The sequence below is a fragment of the Abrus precatorius genome, unplaced genomic scaffold (genome assembly GCF_003935025.1).
Source record: "Abrus precatorius isolate BTA unplaced genomic scaffold, Abrus_2018 Scaffold4, whole genome shotgun sequence".
Lineage (NCBI taxonomy): Eukaryota > Viridiplantae > Streptophyta > Magnoliopsida > Fabales > Fabaceae > Abrus > Abrus precatorius.
In genome coordinates, this window is record NW_020874384.1 from 13,106,697 (window position 1) to 13,118,170 (window position 11,474).

Genomic DNA, 11,474 nt, shown 5'->3' on the forward strand with positions numbered 1-11,474 from the left:
CATTTTTAAAAGGAAGCTAAAATCAAGTAAGAAGGAATTTTAGTCCTCTTATTCCTCCCAAAATATAAAACCAAACATAAAAGAATATTATTAAATTTTTTCTTTTCTCTCTCTATTTTCTTACGATAATCACTATGTTAATTTGTTTTGTTCAATACGTTCCATAAAAAGAGTTTAGTGACCAAAACTTAATTTTCTAATTACAATACTAACTAATTTAATAAACCATTACCACAAAAAATACATTAAAAATCAATTTCACATTGATTTAGAGAATAGTTAAAACTACTATAATAAACACGATTATACAAAGTAATTGTAACTACTCTCAAAGTGTCACTTAGAAAGTATTTTAATTCTTCTCCAAAATGCAAATCACAAATATAAAATTTAAAATTTCTTCCTATTTTCTATTATGAACTAAAATTGATTTGTTGTTACATTTAAACTTAAATTTGTATGTTTTAAATTTTAAATTTGTTTTTTAGAGATTTTTTATTATAAAAAAAATCATTTTTTATTTTGTTAAAACTTGACATTGTATATCGTATTAATCAAATAATCCACATTTCAATAAATAAAATATGATAAATAAAAAAAAGTAATAGAAAGTTTCACGGTTAATAGAATGAAAAAAAGAAAAAGAAATGGATAGAGGAATGTAAAAAGATATTTAAAGTTGTGGAAAAAAATAACTTTATTAGTATAAAGAAAACTAAAAAGAAAAAAAAAATTCATTACTAAAAGTTGAGCGCACTTTATCTTTATTTGTATTTATAATTCAACTAATTTGTGTTCTCGTGCCCTAGGGGCCTTTTGCTAGCCCTTGTACTCGTTCTCACCTAAGCTCCACTTCACCTTTTTACATAGAGAAACCAAACATCGTTAGAAAAAATGTGATATAAGTGAATTTATCATGATATAAAACACCCTACGAAACATTCTGATCAAAGAATAAAAAGCATGCTAAATACAATTTTAAGGAAAAGTTTAATATAGAAGGACTAAAGATAGAGATAAAATGATAAAAATAATTAAGTAAAAGATAATTATGAAGAAAGTGTATGAATAGGTTGTGTCAAGTATTATCTTATTACCTATTTGAGAGGGATGATCTCAAATGTTGTTCTAATCATAGAGATAACTTTTTTCTTGGTTTTGGGAAAACAATTAAAAAGAACGAATAACATCAATACAAAAAAGAAAAAGTGTAAATGGAGTTAATAAATATCAAAGAAAATAACACAACGGAATTTTTAATGTTATCTTTAGTGGCAATGCATGTTTCAGGTGAGATATAAAGCAAGGATGCTTTTACACTTCATTATCATTTGGCAAGTAATTTCACTAATACGTAAGAAACTCAATCAATGTTCCTTTTTGGATCAATTCAATCAACGTTTCATCAACGCGCGTATGGTAACAAACAATTGTTCAAGTGCTCAACTAATATTAACCCATGATCTACACAGGTGAAAGTTAACGTCAATGAGATGGTTGTCTTTGGTGAAATCCCTGTTTGGGTGGCATTGTAATTATTCGTGATTTGAGGGACACTTTTGTTGCAACTAAATTATGAATAAAATTTATAATGTATTTTATATTGAAAGAAATTTTTAATTTTTTTATTTGCACACTACTTCATAAGTGACAATCTTTCTCAAATTGTAAACATCAATAATTGGGTTAGTTTTTCATACGATTTCCTTTTTTTCATAAGAAAAATTAAACTTAAAACCTTACTTAAAAAAATTAATTAAGCATATACCATTTAAACAAACCATTTGTTAGTTTAACATTATCATGCTCATTATATTCGTAAAATTTTATACAATTAAGACATTCATAAATATGTATTTAAATAATTATTTATTATACTTTAAATAGCATATAAACTCTTAAAATAACATGAGAGGATGAAGATATATATTTAACTTTTTAACTTTCTAATGAATCATGTGAGAGACAGACTAAAAATATAAATTTATAAGAAAATAAAAAAATTATTTAAAGAGATTAAAACAAAAAATTTACTAAACTATGACTAACAAAAACATATTTAAATTTAAAATTTATATTTGATTAAAAAACCGTTAATAGAGGGTGAAAACGATTTGATATTATAAAAGGGGACTACTCTGCATTAGTTTCTACCCCAAAGCAAAGCGGCATAGCCTGAAAATGACTGAAAAATGCATGCTAGTGTTGGCTCTCGCAATGGTGTTGGCTGCTAACTCTCTTGCCGATCACTCAAAGCCTCCTCCAAAAGAACAACACAACTCACAAGTAGACAACTACCCCAAAAGACCTCCACATACTAAACCACCACAAGTAGACAACTACGTACCCAAACCCAAACCTCGTCAACCACCCCAATTAGACAACTACTTTCTCAAACCCAGGATTCCTGTTAAACCACCCCAATTAGACAACTACGTGCCCAGACCCAAGAATCCTCGTAAACCACCCCAATTAGACAACTACAAGCCCATACACAAAATTCCTAGTAAACCACCACACAAGCCAGCTACAGAGGAGTTGTACCTGCAGGAGGAGCAACACAACACAAAAGAGAAGCCAAACAACTATGTACGACCAAGAAAGCCAACCATACCCCCAGCCACCAACACATACGATGACCCATTGAAAAGTCAATTCTCCAAACAAGACAACACAGTGGTAGATAACTATCCACCAAAAATCCCACGTTCCAGGCCCCCGGGTACCAACTGACGAGTACGTGCTCAGTTACTCCAAGTGTTTTAAGTTGTGGTTGCTATTATCACTATCGTTAATATTGCTCAAAATTATGAATAAATAATGCAGTTGATGCCACCGCAATTGCAATCCCGATTATATTGCATCTACAGATCGCAATTTAAAACACTGGCTACCTCAATATCAAGCATCGGTGCTATGTATAATAAGCCAGTATGCCTAGATAAAGTTGGTAGTTTGAAGTGAAATGATGTGTAATTCTACATATTGTGAAAATTTTTAGTGTTTGTGTGCTTTGCATGATGGTTTGAGTATGTTTATTATGTTATCTCTGCTAGTTGCACTTTTAGCTTAAAGAAACAAATATATTATATATACTCTATTCTCAAGCCTCTATATAAATGTTTGAAAATTAAATCACTTCTATACATGCATACATGAATCGAATCAATCGGAAGTTTGACTAAAGCCAATTAAATTTTATGCTGCCAGTACCAGAATGGAATTTATATAGATATCAATACATGGATGTATACATCGGGAGAGTTTATAATTAACTTAATAGTGAGTCCGTTGGTCTCACTACAAAAAATTTGGGCTAAAAGCATGGCGTACTCTTTCTAAATAAATAAAATAAAATTTAAGGCAAACATAAATTTATCTATTTTGAGAATTTTATTGTTAAAACAAGACTGAGAAATAAAATAATTATATTTTTTTAGAAAAACTTAGATATCCCATTTAATATTCATAACCTATAATCTAAAGTTAAGCCAATATATATAATTAAAGTGTTTAATTTATACTAACTTACGAACTTTTATAAAATTAGTTTCACTTTTTTTTAACGTATTCTCTAATCAAATGAAATATGTTATATTTATATGTTTTCTTCTTTATTCATCGAAAATTAATTTCTTGACAAGTTCTTGTGTATATATAAATCTTTGTACTTATCTATTGTAAGTCAAGTTCTTTCAATAACCTTTTAATGCAAGTATCACAACACGTGCAAGAAGTTATGATCATATTTTTAGCTAACAAGTAGAAAGTTTAACAATAGTTTATTAGAATTACATTTAAAAGTATAATTGATATCATCCATAAAAAATTAATTTTGATAGTATTTTTTTTATTATTAATGTCGTTTACAACGTTATTGTTATAGGATTCTACAAGTTTGAAATCATTAAAAAGAGAATAAAATAATTTAAAATTAATTTTATCTTTTAAATAACGAAGAATTATTTTTACAACTTTTAAATGAATAAAAGTAGAAACTTTCATAAAGTTATTGATCACAGTCCTACCGTATACAAAACATCGAACCTTATACTTTTTTTAAGTATTTCAACCTTCTCATTTGGCTTTTGAAAAATGTGGGATATCTACCTTCTTTTTGTCATTAAACTTTAAAAATTTTAACTTACCATCCATGTGTGTTCTAATGAGGTAGTATTATAAACTTTATAATATTTCTTTTATTCACCTTTCTTGTGAGACTAAAAAACGTTTCTTCATTTGCTTCACTTTTAATCTCAAGCAGTAAGGTGTGATTCTCACATATATTTTTTCAATGAATTATGGTCTTTAATTCATAATCCTTTATCTTTGTAACTTATGCAATCTTTTATTTTTCTACTTTTATTTATATTATCTAGTCCGTTCATCTTGTTGAGAATTAATCGGTAGCCATAGTTTCACAAATATGAACAGATAACAACTATCATCCTAAGGCAAGATCAATGGAAATTAAGTGTGTTAATTTTTAAGAATAAATTTTGATTTCTAGACGGTTTTATTTCCTTTCCATATAGCTTTATCCATGCTTTAAGGAATGGGAATGTCATAACAACTTGATTCATTCTTGGTTGATTATTTTTATTTATGAATCAACAACTCAAAATAATGCTATCAATGTATGGTAGGATTTAAGTGAGAGATTTTTGCAAAGGGACTTGATTAGGGTTTGAATTTTGATAAGAGATATTCAACAATAAATATGCTCATCAATGGTAACAAATTTATTCTACATATATGCCCAGAGAGATTCTAGATAATTTTTTTTTCTTCCAAGAACAAAATAAAACTTAGATATTTTGTTGTTAGTACAAGGATGTAGACATCAGGTGGAGAATAAGATTAACTAAATGGTGAGTTGGTTTATCTGGTTGAGCTAAAAATAGAGTGGCATGAACTGGGTTGGCACCAAATTAATCCAACTTCATTTAAAATCTAATTATGATTTTTTTTAAAATTGATTGAAAATTAATTTTAAAATTCAAAATTAGTTTAAAATTAATTTTAATTCAATTTTAGTTGAAATTAGTTTTTAATCTAATTTTATATACTTGCTCTCTCTACAAAAGTAACTTCAACTAAAACATCTTGAAACAGACACATGAGTCCTTAAATCTAAGAGCAAAAACTCTCAACTAATTATCGGTTTCTTAAGAAACCATTTACTTCATATTTTTGTTACTCTAAAAATGAATCTTAATAAAATTTTACAAAGTTCAAATAATAAAAATAATATTAAATTGGTAACAGAAAAATGATAAAAATATTTATTACTCTAAAAATGAATTTTAATAGAATTTTACTAAGTTCAAATAATAAAAATAATATTAAATTAGTAACAGAAGAAATGATAAAAACATTCCGGTCACGATAGCTGCAAGTTCGTGACAAAGAGGAGAAGAAATTAGTATTTAATTTTAGTAAATAAAATCATGTTTACTGAAAGTTTCAAAAGAAATTATTATTTAACTTTTTTCCAACTTCTACGAGATTAACTAATTACATATAAATTATAACATAATAAAAACCAGTGAAGGGACATCTTTTTGTTGTAAAACACAATCATGAACTAACTCATTTTCAATTACGTAGTAAATGGGTTTCAATAGTTATGCTATAAATATTAAAGAAGCGACAATGTAACTAGGCCCTTTACTCATAGCGACAAATTGAATTCCGTGATGTATTTTCTTATTGGTAACACTGACAATATCTCAGCTTCCTCTCAATGCTCGAGTTACTGCAACAAATCCTTTGATGAGATTGAGGATACTCTATCATCGATCATGACATCATTCGCTGAATGTAGAAATTATTATTTGGTCTTCTAGTAAAAAGTAATGTAGTGTTGTGCAGTTGGCGATGAATAAAAAGACGTCGAAAGATGTAATAAAATAAAATTTTTGTCTGGGGTCGTGTGAAGTTTTGGTTAGTAGAGAAGAAAGAAGCTAAATACAAAGCCATAACACCTCTCTTTTGTTGAGATCATCAGCTTGAACTTGGCAACCTGAATCGATTTATATTAAAGCTTAAATCTCTAGTGGTAAGTTTCAGGTAAGCAATTCGAGTCGGATTCAAATTAAATCAAATCGGAAATAATAATAAAAAAAAGAGAATAGGATGATTATTGTTTGCTTGTAACAAAATTTCATCAGGCCTAGGTGAGGATACATATGGATCAAAGTAGTAAATTTTCTCATGCATTTGATCCTTCTTCCTAGTTTAGTTTTTGATATATTAACTGATCAAGAAAAAATAACATATTAGTGACATATATTATAATTTTATCGCATTCGGCTATTGTTTTGTGTTTCAATAAAATATTGTTAAATAACCTTTTGCAGGTTTAAAAATTATATTAACATTATATGCGTATGACACCCGTGAGTAAGTTAAGAAAGAGAATAGTAATAGTCAGATCCTTTTCCCATTTAACTCTATGGTTTTTCTTTTTAAATATTTTCTTAAATTAATACATTTAATATGATAAGTTTATAATGATTTAATTTGTGTATTCATGTGTGACGCACTTCTTTGAATTGTTTCTCTAAACCCAACAATTTTAACATAATTTTTTTTCTATACTTATATAAAGAACACGCAAGTATAATTAATAAATGATGAGTTTATATTTTAATATATTTTATAACTTATATTTTTATAATTAAAACTTATTTTATGGAAATTTTTCATTAATTTTAATGTTAATTTTCAAACATAAAAGAACTAGTGATTTTCAGAATATACTAAGTAAAAATTTAGATAATTTTAGCTCGTCTCATACTTATGTACGACCATGCTTTGCACTTGACATGGAGGTGCTTTGTTGTCTAGCATGGCTGTGCTGGATGAAGGTGCACAATCATGTTTAATGAATCTACATTCAAAAGTTTAAATTTAAAAGTCAAACTTTGTAAGAGTTCTTATCTAAATTCAGATTTAGAATTCAGATAAAGATTTCGATTGAAGTTGTGATTGAGGCAAAAAAAGTTGATTCTAAAAGATAGAGTTTAACCGACTGGAAACTTAGGGCACATCCTGTATAAAGAAGTCTTACGCTCTTAATAGGAGATCCTTCTACACATTTTTCTACACTTTGGCTACACACCTTCTTTCCTTTTTTAGTTTTAACTTAATTTACTTTTGACAGTTACTAGAGACCATTGACAAAGACAACGAGCTTATTTTTAGAGTTCGAGCGAGTGATTGAGCTCCTTTGTTTTTATGAATTTGTTCTTCACATTTTTTGTTATTTATTTTTATTATAAATAATTAAATTCATAACTAAGGTTATATCTTAAGCTCTTCTCATTTAATTAGTGCCAAAAATTACTTTAATTCCTTTTAAACTATTTTTGGATTTAAACTCTTTGTGATATTTAATTCGTTATGTACCTTTTTTATTTAAATAATTAAATTGAGGTATTATTGGTACTTGAAAATAATTTTCTTATAATAATAACTTAATAACTTAATTCTAAAACTTTTTATTACTTTTCTACGAGTACACTTGCCACAAAAAAATAACTTATATCGATAAAAAAAATTAATTGATAAATCTCTTATTAAATTAGAATGTAATATTATTTTATAAAAATATAGTAATACCACATTAGTATGACAATTGTGATTTTTTTTTGTTTTATATCTAATATATTTATCATTTTATGTTTCAATAAAATATTATTAAGCAACTTTGTGAATATTTAAAATTTATATATACATGTAATATATGACAACTGTGCATTTCACGTTCCATATCGAATATACATTACTTGAAATGTTGGTTATACATAAAATTATCCAGATAAATGTTGACTTAAGATGCTAGTGTCCTTTTAGAACACACATATATATACACCAAAGTTGGCTTTTCATGCCAAATACTTCACTGTTAACAATTTCAGGACAAACGATGAACCGTTCCAAGAATTGTAACCTCGGCTTCCACTACGCAAGTGTCGTTCACGACGTAACCATAATAAGTATTTAAGATACTACTTAACGAAGCAAACCTTGAATAACCAATTTCATGGCTCGAGGCACTAATCCAATAATTAGCTGCAACAAGAAGATGAGGAAAAAGAATCATGGTCAATTTAATTAAATCATGCCTTTTTGTCAATTATTCCTTCAACTATCTATAAATAACGTTTGGCAGAGAAATTATTTTCAACAGTTTTATCCTAAATCATATGTTAAAAATATTAAGTTTTTACAAATGTGGAAAAGTTTTAGATATTCCTTCAATTATTGCTTTTTTAAAAAAAAATTAGACATATTTAATTTATAGTATTTTGAAAAAGCATGGTTAAAGAAAAAAAAAATTATATATACCAAATTATAACATTTTATTAAAACAATGATAAAAAATACTTTAAAATATAAATTCTAAAAATGAAAAAAAAAATCTGGATACTAAATATCTATTTAAAGAATTACAGTACCCCATACAAGAGGATTCAACCTATACCTTTTCCATAGTAATGGTTGCTTTGCTTTTGGTCAAGGATGCGTAAAGTTATATATGTATATATTTTAGAACCAGGAAGAAAAGTTGATGGATCAGCTAAGGCCATATACAGAGAAAGATTATTAGTGCCTAATCCAGCACCTTTTGCATTGGGATATAATTTTAAAATCCTGCAAAAATTAACAAGGCAAAATTGAGCACCAAACAAGCTAGTTTAGAAACGAAACGGGGTTGATTCTTGATACCATTTATAGTTTCCAGTGTTGAACGGTTTGGAGACCAAGCATTCTGAACCCAATTTGGAGAAGTTGCCAATCCTCCAAACGTGTTTGTAGGTAATTGCATCCTTCATTGCTAAAGATTCTCCTTTACCTTGGTTTCTTTCCCTACAAACAAAGACTTCTGCTCCAAATGTGCATTCATCATCCACAAGATAACCATTGGAACCATCTTTGAAATCTTTGAGAGAAATAAATTGATCAAATCCCCATTCAACCTTTATTTTTGTAAATCTCCTTTCCTTTCCAAATGTATCTATCAATCATCAAATGCAATGTTCCAAAAATTGTGAGAGTAAAGATCATTGGAAAATTTATTTGAGAAACATATACCACTCTTGATGAAGAAAAAAGCAATAAATAAAAATGTTGTGCTACAAAATATGTTGAGATATACAAACAAAATTACACATTAATTAGAATTAAAGAGAATTAAAAGTATATAAATATGATAAATATCTCCATTAGTACGAGACTTTTTGGTAGATATTTATAAAAATTTAGTCTCAAAGTGAACAATATCATATTAGTATAGAAATATAATAAAAAAAATCTATATTTATTATAACAAAGTGATATGAAAGACAACTTTGTCATTGCAATAAAATTAAGGATACATTTTACTTTAGCTTTTACATTTTCATGTTTTCTCAATTTACTATCATTACTTTTTTTGGTCAATAAACTTTTCTTACATAATAAAGTGATGAAAAAATGACATTACATGAAAGTTTAGTGACATAAAAGAGAAATTATAAGAGTTCAATCATTTAAAAATTTAAGAAATAAAATGAAAAGGCATAAAACTACAAGTAAATAAAGTGTATTTTATCCTGAAAATATTTTCTTTTTCTATGAAATTGCAACACTTACATGCCGGGTGACGGGTTTTATACATACTTCGCAACTGATTATTACCCAAATGGACTCAAAAGAAAGGGTTAAATTTAAAAGAAATACCTTGGATCACTAAGTAATTGTCATTGTTCTGATCTAGCAAAAATAATCGAAAATTGACGTAGATTTCTATATCAGAATGAAGTGCACTTGCTCCTTGCAAAGTTAAGTATAGGGAAATATGGTCCGTCACATTCTTACTTTTGTTTCCGCTCGGATACAGAACCAACTTCCTGAGAGGTGCGAGCACATACAAGACACAGTAATTGACATACAAGTAAAGACAATAATTATATCCATGGAATCATGGTTGCTAATTAAGATGCATTGACTGAGGTTTATATAGTTAGACAAAAGGAAGAATATATCACTAAAAAAATCCATATACTTATAGAAAAATTATTATATGTTAGAATAACCTTTTGTTAGTATAGTTTCATCAAATAAAAACTAAATTGCTAAGAAACGCTTTAGAGTTCAGGAATAACAAATGCAATATATATTAATGTTTGTCTGTATAGTATATATTATTGTTTTGTACCAATAGAATTGTTTATTGGGATAATATATGATACTCTTAGTACAAATTTAAAATTCTCTAAGAATCTTTTTTCTTTGTTAAAAAAGTTATACTAATAAAGACTAATCAAATATTAAGTGACTATTAAATTAAAATTATTTTGTAGTGTACGCATACCACTTGTAGCCTCCAGCATCGAATTCTCCTGATTCGTATCTCTCTATTGAGTGTTTTGCAAGGAGTGAAAATAGTTGTACTTTAACTATGTAATGAGTTGGTGGGGCATTGGATATAAGTCGTGAAATTCCTACGATATATGGACATCACATATAATTAGCACAAAAGAGACCCCATTTTTTTCTACAACACTTAGGCTTGGTTTGACCTTATTCTAGCAACTGGAAGCCTAACGAAGGGCATTTCAATAACTACTAGAGGAGGAGATGGGAGGATCTCCTGGTTTGGTTAGTAAGGAAAGTGGAGAATTAATTTAAATGATATATTGTTATATATTTTTTTTATATTTATTAATAAAGAGGATGAAGGAAAGATAAATATATCACAAGATAATTTAGTCACCATAATCTAAAATATATGAAACATTTTTTCTTTCCTTGAGGCAAAAACCCCATAAAAAGTTAAAATAATTCCTCCCCTCCCCTCTCTATTTCCCTCAATCTAATTGTATTGTAACAAAAATAAATATTTAAAAAATATTAATTAGGATTATCCATCACTTTTTTTTTTTCATTTTTTTATGGGTAATTTGTTAATCCTATAGGAGATATGACCAAATATTAAACGTGAATAATTTTCCCTATCATTTTATATTCATTGGACTAAGTTTATTCAATATACGTTTGAATGTTTCAAGCATAAAAGGCCTAAATATAGACACACATCGACACAGATTTTTCAAAAGACATTACCCCAAAGGAAAAAAAGTTAGAGACAACGTTACCTTCTTGGATATCCATAGTGGCAGAGGTTAATTATAGATATGTGATAAGACGATTTTGTGACTTATATGAATTTTGTAGCATTTGTTTCCATATACTTTCCTTGAAGAATATTGAAAACGGTTCAATGAAGAAGACACATATTCTCTACTCTTAGCATGATACCAGGGCAAAAAAAGGTTCTATGGACTTTTATGAATGAGTTTTAAGATTTACTTTATTATGACGATTGCATTCTTGTCAATGAATATTCTCTGCTTCATGTTATATACCAAGAAAGCTTGTAAAATAATTACATGGAATTTTCCAATTTGGTGCACGCACGCCAC

General features: G+C 27.7%; 2 protein-coding genes across 2 annotated transcripts; one reads left to right on the forward strand and one right to left on the reverse strand.

Moving 5' to 3' along the window:
* The first annotated feature begins 2,167 nt into the window (after positions 1-2,167).
* Positions 2,168-2,856, forward strand: LOC113865862 (proline-rich protein 4-like). The gene has a single exon (XM_027500641.1). The coding sequence runs from the start codon at positions 2,182-2,184 to the stop codon at positions 2,731-2,733; it is 552 nt and encodes a 183-aa protein (XP_027356442.1). The 5' UTR covers positions 2,168-2,181; the 3' UTR covers positions 2,734-2,856.
* A 5,065-nt stretch (positions 2,857-7,921) lies between these two features.
* LOC113866143 (probable inactive serine/threonine-protein kinase fnkC) lies at positions 7,922-11,163 on the reverse strand. Its single transcript, XM_027501032.1, has 6 exons — positions 11,148-11,163; positions 10,364-10,493; positions 9,730-9,899; positions 8,737-9,025; positions 8,492-8,661; positions 7,922-8,079 (listed from the first exon to the last, which is right to left on the reverse strand). The coding sequence occupies exons 1-6, from the start codon at positions 11,161-11,163 to the stop codon at positions 7,922-7,924; spliced, it is 933 nt and encodes a 310-aa protein (XP_027356833.1).
* Positions 11,164-11,474: the final 311 nt, after the last annotated feature.

Coding starts and splice junctions, on each gene's coding strand:
- LOC113865862 (XM_027500641.1), top strand. CDS start 2,182: ATGACTGAAAAATGCATGCTAGTGTTGGCTCTCGCAATGGTGTTGGCT.
- LOC113866143 (XM_027501032.1), bottom strand. Junction 9,900..10,363: donor GATGCTGGAGGCTACAAGTG/GTATGCGTACAC, acceptor CGCACCTCTCAG/GAAGTTGGTTCTGTATCCGA. Junction 8,662..8,736: donor AACACTGGAAACTATAAATG/GTATCAAGAATC, acceptor TAATTTTTGCAG/GATTTTAAAATTATATCCCA.